Source organism: Opisthorchis viverrini (genome assembly GCF_000715545.1).
Source record: "Opisthorchis viverrini unplaced genomic scaffold opera_v5_110, whole genome shotgun sequence".
Classification (NCBI taxonomy): Eukaryota; Metazoa; Platyhelminthes; class Trematoda; order Opisthorchiida; family Opisthorchiidae; genus Opisthorchis; species Opisthorchis viverrini.
Window position 1 is genome coordinate 456905 of NW_008751760.1, and position 15244 is coordinate 472148.

The following is a 15244-nucleotide window of genomic DNA, read 5'->3' on the forward strand; positions in this document are numbered from 1 at the left end:
AACGCACTCAGGTTTGTATTAATGATTCTGAACCGCACTTGGGTTTCTACCTCTTGAAACCGGCAAGATTCTTTCCATGCCTCTCGATCAATAACAGCACTGGTGATGATCAAGTGTGGTTGCATTCACCCAGATTGGTAGATATTTTCTCTTTTGAGTTATACCCGGAAAAATTTATGAGTTGAAATTTATTTATCAGCTTGGCAATTCTTCTGAAGGATTGCTTCGCTCGGATTGTTAGTTGCACTTGCTATTGATCTTTACCGCCGGCAGCATCTCCTGACACCAAAATTGCAGCGTTTGCGCAAGTGCCAGTATTGGTGCACTCGTTCACCAACACTCCTTCGTCAACACATGTGCTTTGTTTTTTGTTGGGTTAGAGAAATCCTTCAGAATTTTTACGGCTTTTTTTCTTATTCAAATTTTTAGCATTAAAAGCCAACTTACACAGTGCCAAATTCATCTGCATAACGGACAAGGTGAAGAGTCTTCCGGAATTCTGTTGAACCGGAAGTTCAAGTTCCTCCTCCATCCTCTGATTTGCAAGGAACACGGTCATGATATCAGAAGAGTAGTCTTAAAATACAAAAACAGCCTATCAAAAGTTTATGATGCCATGTAGCCAGAATGTTTTTTCTAAATACAATGATGGTTGTTGCTCGAGGATATAATGCTTCAGTTATCGCTAATAAAGAAGGTAAGCTATTCAGTAGACACACGAGAACGGTCAGCTTTCCGAAAAATTTACTGAAAACAAAGAAACTGGCAGGAACACACTGCCCTGATATCCGGCATTGTCGATGAGCCTGTCTTCTGACCCGGTTTATCTAAAGTTTATATTTTTCCGAACCACAGTTTGAGTGTCTGGGTGTGTAGGCACTTCGGATTGAATGTGACAGCCTAGCAAAAAATTTTCTTTTGTTCCATTATTCACGATGGGTTTTCAAATCAATTATGGTAATGTGTTGGAATATTGGTAGCTCGGGTGAGTTTATTGGTTGTTGATCAGGTGGCTGTTGATCTGTTCGCCGAGCTTGGCAATTGACTTGTATGACTTGGCTGTCAACCATGGTTTTACGGCAGCGAAGCATCAGCGTGAACACTGTTGTCGTCTCTGATGTTGCTGTTCCTGAAGATGATGATGATGATGATGATGACGATGATGATGATAATGAAGCGTATTTTTGTTCACCCAAAGGGTTACACTGTTTATATCCCTTACGTTGTAAATTCTGAGATTTCGGCTACAAAGCAAATATTCCGTGTGCAGTTTTGGTCTTCACAGACTCCTCCACACTCTGCTCAAAGGCGTAGTTGCCTGTCTAGCCTACTTATCACTATATGAGCAAAAAGGTCCTTCCAAACTAACAGGAATGAGTAGATTGTGGTGCTCATTTTAAAAGAGGTTGCTCGCAGTAACTACGATGGAATTAGCTCGGTTATCCGCTGTAACCGGACTCTGTTTCGCTTAAAATAAGTCTTACTTTGTCCGGGGACCGGACCTCAGGATAGCCTTCATGAATCTGACCTGGAGTTGAGTGAACCATACTTTAACATTCCATCAGCTGTTAGACGAACGGCAAGTTCACAGGTGCCCTTAGGTTTCAGTTTCCTTGGCCTTTGGGATACTATCGATTTCGTTGACCAGTTCGTTCTTTCCAGCATGCTCGCGTAACGGGACATGACACAGAAGGTCGTGAATATCATGCGCTCTGTGTCTACTCCTAGGTTTCCTCCAAAAATCGAAGGTTTTCTCGGTAGACGGCAGTTGGGCATGCGTAACACATGGACGACCCCGCTTGCAATACTAGATGCAGTCTCTCAATGATGTAATTGCAGCTTTACCAGAGAACGCTTGCCTTTCCACTATTTTCCGAATTTTCCGATTTCAGCCGACTCCAGCAATCGTTCTGAGACAACAGTGGTCAAGAATCTGAAGGTTTCTTGTCCTCCGCCACTCAGCCGAGCAAGGAGACTGTCCACATCACAGTCTTGTGTACGCTTCGTTTGAGACCCAGCCATGTAGCTTCTTGATGCTGCAAGTACCGCCAGCCCGCAGTACTGAACTTCTAGATTTGAGCACTAGCTAACGCAGATCCTGAAATAGGTATAGTGTTCCACGGCTTCCAGGGCCAAATTTAAGATGCTAAAACTATACTCAAAGACTATACTTCTCGCGACATGACACGGTAAGCTTTCCATTTGATGCCATACAATTCTGGATTTTCTGGTGAGACATGTGGAATGAAGTTTGGCCTGTATCATGGCCTGAAGATAGTATTGAACCAGTGACAGTGTCATATGTGCTACTTAATTTCCGTGGTAAGAGGCAGAAAACAGACCCCAAAGACTTGCAGATGCTACAGTTTCCAAGGAGAGGCAACTTGTATTCTAAGGGTTGAATTTTAGGGTACCCTTGCTTTTATTTCACTCAGATAGACCTACAAGGTGAAAGGGAGGCCTGAACACGAGAATAATGACAACTAGCATGACGAGACAGAAAGGATACACTCGGGACGATATTGAAAACCTATCCGACATCGGAGAACACAAGAAGCGCATCTGAGTATTATTCGCAGTTCACACACGAAAGTTGCAATTAGAACTAGGTGGTACTTCATGTTACGCAGCGCACAGTTGTTAACATCTGAGATTGCTTTTTGAGAAAACAAAACAAATTTAACCACGGTTTCTTGTAATTCCAAGCGTAACTGGTTTTGTTATATACACCTTTCCGAATCCTCTGACGAAGCAGAAAAAGACAAAAGATCGAAGGCCATTTACTATGGAGATAGTTCGGTGGTTATGGCATCTCAAGGCATCTCAACTGTTTTTGTATCGGACTGCTTTCGGGGAATATGGGAACTGGGCACCGAAAGGGCGTCACAACTGAACAAGTATTATTACTACCCACTGATACTTTTGAAAGGAAGAAGGCCTCCGCTGCGGAGTTATTCATCAAAAAGGTCAACTGAACAGTTACGGACTATTGGGCAGGAGAGCAAAACTCTCATATGCATCTTGTTTACAAAACTGAATATCCATCTTCGGCTTGAACGCGCCTTCCTGAACTTTCCTGGATATTCCTTGGCTGTTGCTCAATCGCGAGCAAATGCTACAGAGCGACTCCACACATTCCGCAATAGATTTCACATTTCAAGAGACCCAAGGTGGATTTACGAGAAGACATACTAGTCGCATGCCACTCCCATCAGTAGTATCACCGTTGCACTATCAGCCAAGTATCATTCATTGAACAGTCGCCTTTGCGAAACGGAAGGAAGAGTTTTCTACCTGGGTTTGATTTTACATTAGCATATTAGCCCTGAAGATCGCGTTCGATTGTGTGAGCATGAATTCCCGGTCATCAAGGTATTGGTGACGTCACACTTGGAAAAAGGGTCCAATTTTACCTGAGAGTTGGCCTCGAAAATTCTCCCACCCACTCATTACGAGATTGCCACTCATAAAGCACTTTATCACTCTAGCACGTGTTCAGGTCAGAAAGTACAGTATTCATCTCGCCAAACACAGACTACTTTTGTGTCCGGTGTCAGTGCTTTCCTTGTGGTAACTGGTTCTCTCCCTCGGTGCGTTACCGCCAAAACGATTTGTTTCTCCAAGATAATGATACCAGAAGAAAAAAGGCTAAATAGTAAATAATACTAAATAAATAAAAGCAATTGTGCAGGATAAACCGGTGCCAAATGAGCTAGTAAGAATCCAAAATTCATAACACATCCATTCATAACGCATCCAGATTTGAGAATAGACCAGTCAGATCGAAAAAGAAAACTCCAGAACTTAGAAGGCGTTCAGTTGACAAATCAGAATGTAAACAGACAGGTCAAATGGAAAATCAAAACGTGCCAGTCAGAGTGAAGAGGCTACTAAAATGGAGCTATTTAAAGACACAGTCACATACAATTAAATCGGACAGCGAGGCAGCACGGATTTTTGGCTGACTGACGAAACAATATGAAAACGTAACTTCAAATGCTCTACAGAAACCAAATAAACTCAAGTATACCTAAAAGGAAATGGACATACAAATGCGCATTGAAGATTTCTGCTCGTACCCTAACCAACAGTTTTCCAGCTGAATGTCAAGCTCCGCGAGCATCCCCTGATCAACAGTCCAAGGGTAAGATCAATGTGATTCTTACGATCAATACTACCCAGGAATTTGAACGTGCAGGGATAGGCACTCCGATTATCTGAGCCCAAATTAATTCTCCTGGGCATCGCAATCACCGAGATTGGTGAGATTTTAGCACCAATGTGATAAATTGACTTCTGGACATCAAAAAAACCGTCGAATTTCCAAAACATTTAATTTTGTCTATTCTGTCAAACAACATGCATAAAAGCGAAACAGCGCTAGTAAAACATTTATAAATATTATCTAGGACAAGACTAGTTGGGCAACCAGACAAGTCAGTAAAGATGCTTACAGCACAAAAGGAAAAATCACAGTAATTATTGCAAACAAGGACGATATTCTCCTGTGGCTTCGTTATTACTGTTAATTTGAACCGAACAGAAAGGAACGTTTTACATACAGACAAACAACCCAATAGGAAGGAAGGAAAAAACATGTTATGAGTAGAATCCACAGATGAATCTCGCTTATTTAGCGTAAAGCAGCTAACGTGAAAAACAAAGGATCAGTAACAAGTCGTCTGCCTCTTGTCTCCTGTCTTGTCATCTGCATACCAGATACGTCGAATAGTATTTTTCCACTACCTATAATGCGCTAAGTGTTACTTAAAAGGCAAACAAGTTGTAATATAAGTCAGCTGATACAGTTAAACGGTCACAAGACCACATTAAATGGAGATAGGTAATCGTCTGGTTTGGAAAAATATAAGCCAAACGGGCACTGTGAATTCCAGAAGGGGTGCTTCAGAAGAACGCCCTCTTCAACAGGACAGTCAAATCTGGAATGAGAAAAGACATTTTATTTAGAGGTGGGTCTTTCACAAGGGAAAAACGAAGGAATAAGCATTCCTGTTAGAGGTTGGTTCAATATCTCAGAATACCTGTACAGGTTTACTTGCACGGTTACGGAGATGGTGCAGTTTGTCATAAAGTAAACTACTCACAAAACTGCTGAAAACTCTTCGACAACACACGACCGATTTCGCCCTTATTGGGACTCATCAGGTAGGCGCAGTATCCGAGCTTCATTTGGACCCAAACTGGACAGGTTCTGACATGTACTCTCAACTGTATATCAGTTTGCTTTTTCTGGAAGACTCAGTTAAATCGCTCGTTTATGATGTAACCTAGTGTTGTCGGAAACTCGGCGACCTTGCCAAGCTGATGAAACCCAAGAAGTGGAAAAGTTGTCGTGAACTATCAAAGAGCGTTCATTAGTATTGTAAGTAGTTTCCTTTATGGCAAGTTACTTACACTCTTTCCGTAACCGTGCGAACAAACCTATAGCGATATTCCCTGCTATTTCCATTATAAAAATACACTGCGATATCTCAAATATCGTACCAAATGAATTATGAGGTGCCTCTGAGTAGCGCATTCAACTAAGGAATATCATAAATGAGAAATTCGGATGCATCTCTTGCGAAGACCAAATTACTATACAAAAGAGTGTATTTGTCAAGGTACAAGTTGTCTTTATTGGAGCTCTATTCATGTAAAACCGGACACCTTGCTGAATTTGGAAAACAAACTTCTCACAAGTTGCCTCACATTGTTTACCATGGAAAATAGACGTTTTACATGGTAGACTCAGTGGATATCCTAGTAATAAATGCAGTACGACACAGACAGTAAAATATGCCTCTGAGTCACCCCATAGTCTACTGCTCATCAATCGTGAATTTTGCGTCAGTTATAACAACTCTTTTGAATTTAGTAGCATGTACCAACCAAAATTTAGCCATCAGTGTAAACAGTGCGCACCTCGCGTTACTCGAGCATGACAAAGTAGTCGGCAGACATCGCGCGAGTCGCTCCAGCCAATGCTTCACAGTTATAGATACCGTCATCTCCGTTTTGGACCCCCGTAATTGTCAGAGTACTAATCACGGTCGGCATAGGCGAATCGCAGTTTTCCACCACGCTGTTAACTCGGAATCGACCACCTTCGTCCGGCAGGCATCCCCAGTTGAAGCGCCAAATTACTCGAGGAATCGGCCTTCCAATCACCCGGCACTGAAGTATCACTTGTCTACCAGGACGTGTTGTATAGCGGTATGTTGGTGAGCTTTGTATAACTGGTGTTGCTGTGAATGAGAAATGTTTCGAAGATTGTAAAGCACAAAGGGAGGAACAACTACTATTCATACCACAATGTTTACTGAAAAAAGCTTAATTGGAACTCCGGAAACTGAAACTAGTTGCGTGTTTTGAGGTTTTCCATTCATTGGACGAAGAACATGTTTTTGTCAAATTTATCGGGCCTCGGTCGGCATAATGGACATGAAGCCCAATAAATTAGGACGAGTTATTTACCTTCACATCACAGATAGTCCGACAGTTCTCCTCCTTCCCTAGCTTATGCCAGATAGGAAGACGAATTTCGCTCTTCCTGTCTAACATGCCACCTGGCATATGAGGTGGATATGTTACCACAACGCCTCTGGCGTACACTGGACGCATCTGAATGGTTGGGTGATCAGACCAGATTGATATAACTGATTCGTTCAACGTTTCTAACGACGATCTGGTGTCCTGGTTATGTTGATAAACTGATCCACCTGTCGGCACTTCTCAGAAAGGGGCATATAATATGTGCTGGTGAAGTAATAGTTACATGTTTGCCCCCTGTGTCAGGAGTTCGGAGTTTAAGTCTCGACACGATGTTTATGAGGCATAATGAGAGCAGAATTCGGGCTTGAACCTGTCCGCACAAATGCCCTAGAACAGAATTGGTACTGATCAAATGAGATCCATGTGAATGCGATATCATATTTTACTTTATCCAAGCTATACAAAGCACTTCGGCTAAGATGGGTGGAGACCACCGCCAATGTCACTCCCATATGTTTGTTATCCTTTTTCATTTCCTCCACAAGGGTGCACATGGTGAAATTTCTTGCAGTTAAAACAGGACACCTAAAGCACATAGGTTCACGTGCCAAATTTTTAGCCCTGAGAATATGTTGTCCCAGGTGCCGCTTTGTTGTCTGTTCATAAACAACATCGTGTTCGACTTAAATCTCCAAGATAAGATACCAGCTCTCACCTAGAACATCTTTACGTATTGCTTCTGTTGTTGCTCGTTGGGCTATATTGGCCACTGGACACGATGATTTGCTGAGAAAACATGTCAGAGTCTCTCCCACCAGCAGATTCGGCTGGACCGTCAAAAGCCACACTATTTCAAATACTATCGACGACGGTCACGTGATCAAATCGTTGGGTGCGTGATATCAACATAGTATCTGTAGGTTTCAAGTATCGATCCAATGAAGGGGCTCGCCCACAGCCGGCGCAGCAGATGATTTTGATTTCCGGCAACCTCAAGTCTGCTTTAATCATGTGACAGGCACAGTTCGACCAAGTCGCTCAGACTAAAAACTTCCCACCTACCAGTATAGAAGACTACTGACATTTACTTTCGGAGAGCATGGTCGCAAACATAAAAAGTGGATGGAAGCGACGAATGCGAAAGGGTAACAGGAGACTGTGAGATAAAAGAAAGAAACTTCTCGCTCATGCCAATAACAATTTCAGTCAGATGAGATGAATCCCAACGTATGTAAAAATTTTGGCATGGAAACACGCGTCTAAAGATCAACAACCGAAGAAAGGACAAACAATGTTGAATGCTGTCCCAGGCGCGGTAAGCGCTGGCACAATCAAGATTCGCACACCAGGAAAAAGGTCTACGTCATACTGGGCCTGGTGTGAGATTAAGCAGCAAAAATATACACTCAACGCCAGGTGCCACCCACAACAATGTACCCACGTTTTCTAACTTTTAAATAAACAGTCTTATAAGCTTATTTCATTATTCGTCCCCATTTTTCCTTTCATATATGTATTGATCGGACGAAGACATCCCAGAAAAATAGTCGTTCGTTACTCTCGTGTCTTGTGGAAATTTAATATATTTCCGATGTCCCATTGGTAGTACAAACAAACAAGAAAATTAGTGTCTCACGAGTGAACGACGTCGTTGACACTGATGAATTCTATGGCATACATCGACGCATATACATATGAATATTCCGACCATCATTTTGCGTAAACATGTGAGCAAGTCACCAATTTGTGGTCATCAGTACATCTCCGTCAAATGTCTGGCAGTTCTTGAAAAGACGAGTGCTTTTGCCTCAAACATTTACCTCAAATAAGGTTTCGAGTGCAACGTTTATCTTCATCGAATTCTGAAGACACGTTACCGGTTCCCTTGTGAGGACGGTCTAAAAGCATGGGTTGCCGTGTTCCCTGCGCTACCTTCAAAATCAATAGAACAACAGCTTCCTGGAGTTCATTATTTTAAAATTTATAACTACTTACGGCTGCGTCTTCAAAGTAAGCGGCCACCAACGGCGGCTACTTTTAGTCCGATCGAAGTACAGTTAAACATTTTACTGGAGTAGTTTTCAAGCTTCGGTTTTGATTGGTTGAATTGAGCTTGTCTGCGTCGCTCCTAATGCCAGCCTAAAACGCGCTCGTAAATTCAAGGTAGACGCACAGGTAACACCTTCCACAGGGTCTCGCATTCTGTAACTAACTTCTCACGTCGGCACTCACCGGACAGTGTAAAAATCCAAAGTCTATGAAAATACGAATTTAAGGCACACTTGTGACATATGGTTGTCAGATCACGCATGTTTTTCATCTAAGATTACTGAAGTCAGTCAGAAGTGCAAAATAATGACTGCCTACTGAGCTGTGTTTCAGTTGATCATTTGACTTACCACAGTTGTTTTCATCCTCACCGGAAACACAATCTCTTTCCTTATCGCAGACGTATGCCAACGGGATTCTTCGACTTCCCCGATCGCATGTAAACGTGCTGCCGTCGCAACGCGCGACCGCTTTGTCTGTTGATATGTGATAGACAAAACTTGATTACGTTGGACATATTTACCTTTCAAGATACATGAAATATAGTTGTTTTCTAAATTTAAAAAGGCCAATGAATCTGTGGGTCATCCGTATGAATGGGTGAGCTTTCTCAGTGGAGACGGATTGCTGTGTTCCTTTGGGTTTATGTAACCTATACTGGAAGACCGAGAACCAGCTCCCATTTGTTTCAACCAAGTTGACAATCAACAACAGTACGAATTCATTCAATCCTGGAGGGTCGGTTATTTGTGTGACTACCTACCACGTGAACAGATAAGTTGCCACATCTTCAACTATGAAGTTCACGTCACGTGGTAAACCCTTGACAGACAGTTGGAGCGGGAAGTCCCAACGGGGAAGATGTTCACGTGATCACAATCCGGAAACCTGTGTGGTATGATTCATATCAGCAAAAATAAAACTACAATACCTGTCCTAATGTAACAAGGAGAAGAGCGAAACTGAAAGTTTTATCTCCTCCTTGTGGATTAAGATAAGAAACATCTATCCGCATCATAAACAACCTTTGAAAAGGGACCTGATTATATTCATGATCACCGTCATTGACAGCACATCAGTCTTCTACACCGAGGCTTCGCCGCCATATATTGACGGTTGTATGTGGTCTAGATACTGTCAGGGTGACCACACGTAGATAGAAGGTCGATTATGGCCTTTTTTTATCCAAGGGCTGACCGCAAGGCAGCGGTGTGTTGACGGGAAATGCAAACATATTGCCAATTTTACGGAACAAGTCGCCACAACGTGGAGGACCAGAAGACTGTGTTCGTCACTGACCATTGACCAAGTGCACTGTAAGTGTCGTATGAAGACCCCCTGGTATAGCTCAGTGGGTCGGGAGTACACAAACCGTCACACCACGGTACACTCTAGTCTCCACAGGGTCCCGCTTTCGATCATCATAAGCTAAATGATTAGAATGTAGTGGACTATGGTTGGTTCGAAAGCTTGAATACCTGGGCTAGCAGGGTATACCGGGGTAAGATATTGATCCAATAAGTTCTGTCAGACACTGAGTGCAGTTTGACACAACCCACTTTTAATTGCTTTATGCTTGCGTTATTCCTCTGCACAACCACTTTGATGTTTGTTTTCATTACAAATAATCACCGAGCCAAAGCACACAGGCTTGAACCACAGTGTTATCCGCCTATTTATAACAGACCACAGCTAACCTCGTAAATGCCACCAATGAGGTAAACCATTCGTTCGCATTAGCCTGGTATCTTCAGGAGCAAGGTTTTTTTTGATTCAACGAGCTAATCCGAATAAATCTGTCTGGAAAGTGTGCTAAAGATGTTCCCAGCTGATCTTAAGGTTCACGATTCCGAAAATGCCACCCGAAAAGGTCACCTACACCCACAATTGCTGGCTTTTGAAAGAGTGCAAACCGATAGACTGCAATTGTGCATTGCCGCACCGAACTCGAAGAAGAAACACACTTTGGTTGCACTTGTTAGCTTTCCTACTGTGTATTTTTGAATGTTGTCATCGTCATCGACAGCATGACATCCGTGATGCATGACACCGATGCTTCGTTGCCATACGTTGTCAAGCGAATACTGGACAAGAATTCACACAAAAACGTACCTGGGCATCGAGATTCGTCAAACCCATTGCCACAATCATCTTCACCATCACACTCCCAATGGATCATGTAGTGTTTCTTGTGAGGTGCACGGCCATTGTACTCTTCACATGGTTTGGAAATAGGATCGCAGGCCTCTGTAGTCGGAAATAAGTGTACATATTGACGTGAACAGTCTGGATGGGTATGTATTTTTTTTGTAGGTGATCAAACTGCATGGTTTAAGATCTAATGAGGTTGAGAAATGTTCAGTTTTAAGGACGAGAATTTGTTTTCATTGAAGTGTGGACTGGTTAACTGAACGTAATGTAGTTTTTTCCACCTTGAACACTAGTTTGACAATAGGTACTGCCGAAACGGTTGGATCAGATGTTTTCAGAAAATCTGAGGATACAATGCCATCCAGCCGCGTACCTGGACGATATATTTTCTGTTGCTTCACGCTGCCTCAAGTAGCTCAGTATGAATTAAGAATCTTAAACAAATATTGGATTCGTGTAGTGTGTTACGATGTCTTCACCTTTACTGATAATCACTTAGTGGGTTAAGGAATTTGTACGGAACTATTTTGAAATAATGTTCTTTCCTCATTTGCAAATCACGAGAGACTCAACTGAATCTCTCGTTTATAATATTCTACAACTGAATGTGCTGCACACACACCGCCTCAGGATTCAATTGGCACGATATTCAAGATATCGCAGTGTATTTTCATAAAGGAAACTACTCACAAGGTCTCTCGTGAGGACCAAATTGATTTGAAAATGAGTCTGTTTCTCGAAAACAGCCCAATTTGGGTTCAAGTTACGGAAAATCTGCGACTGCGCCTACCTGCTGAGCCCCAAGAAGGGCGAAACCGGTCGTGGGCTGTCGAAGGGTTTTCAGCAAACTTGTGATTAGTTCCCTCTATGAAAATGTTCTTTCTTGTTTTGTAAATGTCGTCGGTCAATGTGGTTTCGCGCTCATAGAATTTTGTTGGAAGCTTTTTATCTACAGGCGTTTTTCATTTCGATACAATCCCAGGTGTGCTATTCGATATTTACTCGCTTTACTAAGGTGATTCGGGTAACTCCACGGCACTCACATTCAAAATGATCATCAATAACGTTGTTTTCAACTAAAGGCCAGTGTCCTTGTTAACTCAGAAAGCAGTTTTTGCCTGGAGATCACTGGTTCCAGGTTTGTGTGGTTTCGTTCGTATTGTCCTCACACAACGTTGAACTTTACATTCACAACAGTGTTTGCCATTCTCGGTCCTCAACATCTGTTATGGTTGCCAAAGTGCCCACAAATCCCTTGTGTCCACATTCATAAATCTTGCTTGTTGCACTGATCCGTCGCAAACACTAGGCCCTGAAGAAATTCTGGTTACGTGTAAACAAAATACCTACTGGCGAAACTTACCGGGCTTTTTTTGGCCGGCAGAGTGCAAACATCTGCCTGGTAGCAACGTAGCAGACAGAAAGACCTGTGTCCGGTAGACGGACATTAGGTTGCTTCCATTGGGCAACAGAATAGAGCTGCAGTCGGATGCGAACCTTGTTTTCCATTTCGGTCTATCGGCACACCAGACAAAACAGTGAAATTTCTACCTAATCCATTGGTACTCATGGCGCAGGTCAAAACAATCGGACTGGCGCGGGTGCCGGCGAAATGTTTCGCACCGAAATTTATTCACTACCCAGTTGACATTTTATTTAGGCGGGTAATGTAATGGTTATGTTTACACATCCGGTATGATCGGTGAGGCTATTGGTCAGACGTCTTAAGAGTGGTTCGGTCTGTTGTCCCATTATCCAGATATGTCAGCTGTTTCTCTGATGCCGGTGTGAATATATCAATGAACTACCCCAGAGGAAAGCTGATATATGCTCGCCTATCAACGCTTTTCGGTCTCCCGTTCGTTCAGCTGCAGCGCCCTTTCGGTGCCCAACTGCAACGCTACCCGAAGGTTGAACGAGGACTGGGATACTGCCAGGTTGCCCAAGCCTAGACAGGGGAAGTCGAGAGGCAGAGGTCGGGTTCGAACCGCGGACCTTCCGGTCAGTAAATTCGCGCTCTAACCGCTTCGGCCGTCTCGCCCCATATTAGTATCATTGTCGACAACCTCATATCAGCGTTCAGCCACCGGTGCTTTTCTGCCTTATCTGAAGAAAAAAATGAAATTAGATAGGGAAGGGAGTGCCAGCCAACCCGAAGCAATACGGGGTTCCTACATTTGCAGACAATCACTTGGACACCTTAGATACAAACTGAGAACAGAAACGCCACCGACATCGATTGGGAGCCATGTCTTGCGGCTTTTCCAGCCATACACAGCGTGGATCACGCGGTTCCCATCATAAAAAGGCGAGCCGAGGCGACTGAACCCGGACACAATCTAACCGACTCCATCTGCTTTGTCAGGTCAAAGGTTGATCACCTCTTGATTTGCGCCAATTGGAATCGGGCACGAAAAACAGCACCCTCTTCGGTGCATGGCCTAACCACCGCAATTTCTTAGTACTTTACACCTTCGACTGAAGTCCCCATTGCACAACCGAACAATTACTTTCAACTTGTATCTTTGTGGATTTACTGACACCCTGAATAGCCTAGAGCAGCTATGATAGAGACAACGGCCTTTCAAGGGCTGGAGATATCTCAGTTCTATTTCTGTCGGGGGCCCCGTCTCATAGTCATACAAAAAACAGCTCGTGCTCTAGCCTGACACACACGTCCTTTGAGATCCAGGAATATGCACCGCTTCTGTCATGGTCTCAGATTAGTGAATTGAACCTGAGCTCAACAGATTCGTGCATGAGGTAAATGCACGAATGTCATAATACAGTTGGAAATGATACGACTTCCAAAGAATGAAGAACGCTTCGAAATTTTGGCTGCTTCTTCTTGGACTATAAGATATTGCCTGTCCAGAAGCGATGAAAATTTCCTCCGTATATTCCACACCGACAAGGTTTTCGTCAGCAGCTATTTGAACACTATGGTTTTGGAGAACCTTAGGGTCCGTCTCATTATGTCGTTGGTCAGAAAATTAAGTAAGATTAGAAGACGTGAGTACACCTGACGGACACCAGTTTGTGTACGGAAGATTTCGAAAATTTTTTATGTACTCACACATCCCCGGAAGTGTGGGGATACAAAGAACTTATCACGTTCACAAACTTCCGAGGCATTCCTTGCTCGGAAAGCGTGCAAAGGAGATCGGATCGGTCAACCAAGTCGAATGCGGCTTGGAAATTTAGGAATACCGAAATTGTGGATCGTATGGTGTTGTTCTAGAATGTGAAGGTGTCAAGTTTTGGTCAACTCAACCCCTACCAGGCTGGGATCCCGTTTGGCGCACTCGAGTCAGTGTATCACGAGCCACCATAAAGCCGCGTATCAAAAGCGACGCCAACAGTCTCGAAATGACCGGGGTTAAGCTGATCCCTCCTGTGGTCACCACAATCTCTACGATCCGTCTGTCTGGGACAGCCTCCTTTTCCCTAATGCACGTAAGTAGATCAGACAAGCGCTGACTGAGCGGGTTGGAGGTCATCCCGATAAGGAGTTTGGTGGCACTTAACGGGACAAATGCAATCGTAAACCTCGGAGGCCTAAGGGGGTTACACGACCGCCGTCCAGGATTCTACGTCAGTTATGGGTTTCAGATGAGCAGTAGCTGTTAGCCCCGATTGCTCAAAGTATTCGGCCCAACAATCAAGGCGTGTTTGTTTAGTTAGAGTGGTTGCTCTTTTCCGATCCTCCATGGTTTCGTCCACAGATGCTTTTCGAGGACCGCTCGCTTGCCGGACCTACCCGGCTTTATGGACGTCCTCCATTTCCTTGTCCACCAGGTTTCACGGTCAACGAAAGCGCTCATTTTCACTTGACGTCTAATAATTTGTCGGCTCAAGTTATGTTTCGGACCGGCAGGGACATTTAAGGCATGTCATTGTTTGCTCTGTTATCCAGTGATCGAGTGAACCTAGTAGCGCCCTTCCCCGGGCAATTCTCCCGGAACTGTGCAAAGAGGTGGCAATCTCGACCCAGTATTGATTCACACCCGGCATTGAAACAGTTAAAGATTTTATAAACCGATTCTGGTAAAATCGTTTAGAATCAGGATCTTTGGATCTCTCAACTGCCCATGTGATTTGTCTACACCTTACGCGGCCCTATAAAACGAAGAGAGAAGCGACTACGGACGAGTGAATGGTCGGAATCCACAAATACGTTCGAAAACGAGTGGCAACATCAGTAGATGTAGTCTACTTAAGTTCGCAGCTGGCGCACCGCTGAAGAACACCATGTGGATATTTCGGAAGCTAGCATTGCATTAAAACAGCCTATTGTCAGCATATATCTTGAGCAGTTTCCTGTACGCACCGAGTCCAATCCAAGTCAACCATCTAATTGAGTCGCAGCTTCTAATTCTCCCTAAATGTGCATTTAAATCTTTGGCAACAAAAGGATCCATGGGTTTCCAGTTCACTGCAACGGGTCAATCAAGACAGAATAAAACTTCTTTTCGGTTGTGTCAGAGCTACGTTCTTTGGGACGAAAGCAGACATGGCAAACATGAAACAACCAACTTTCCGCCTGTTA

General features: G+C 43.6%; 1 protein-coding gene across 1 annotated transcript in view; it reads right to left on the reverse strand.

Annotated features, from left to right (window-relative positions):
- Window positions 1-5931: 5931 nt before the first annotated feature.
- The window catches only part of T265_05496 (hypothetical protein), a gene marked incomplete at both ends in the record, with an annotated part of 49788 nt that continues 40475 nt past the window's right edge, over window positions 5932-15244 (reverse strand). The window contains 2 exons of the mRNA XM_009170518.1: window positions 5932-6239; window positions 10657-10791. Coding sequence (XP_009168782.1) covers window positions 5932-6239; window positions 10657-10791 — 443 coding nt within the window. The remainder of the gene's footprint in view (window positions 6240-10656; window positions 10792-15244) is intronic.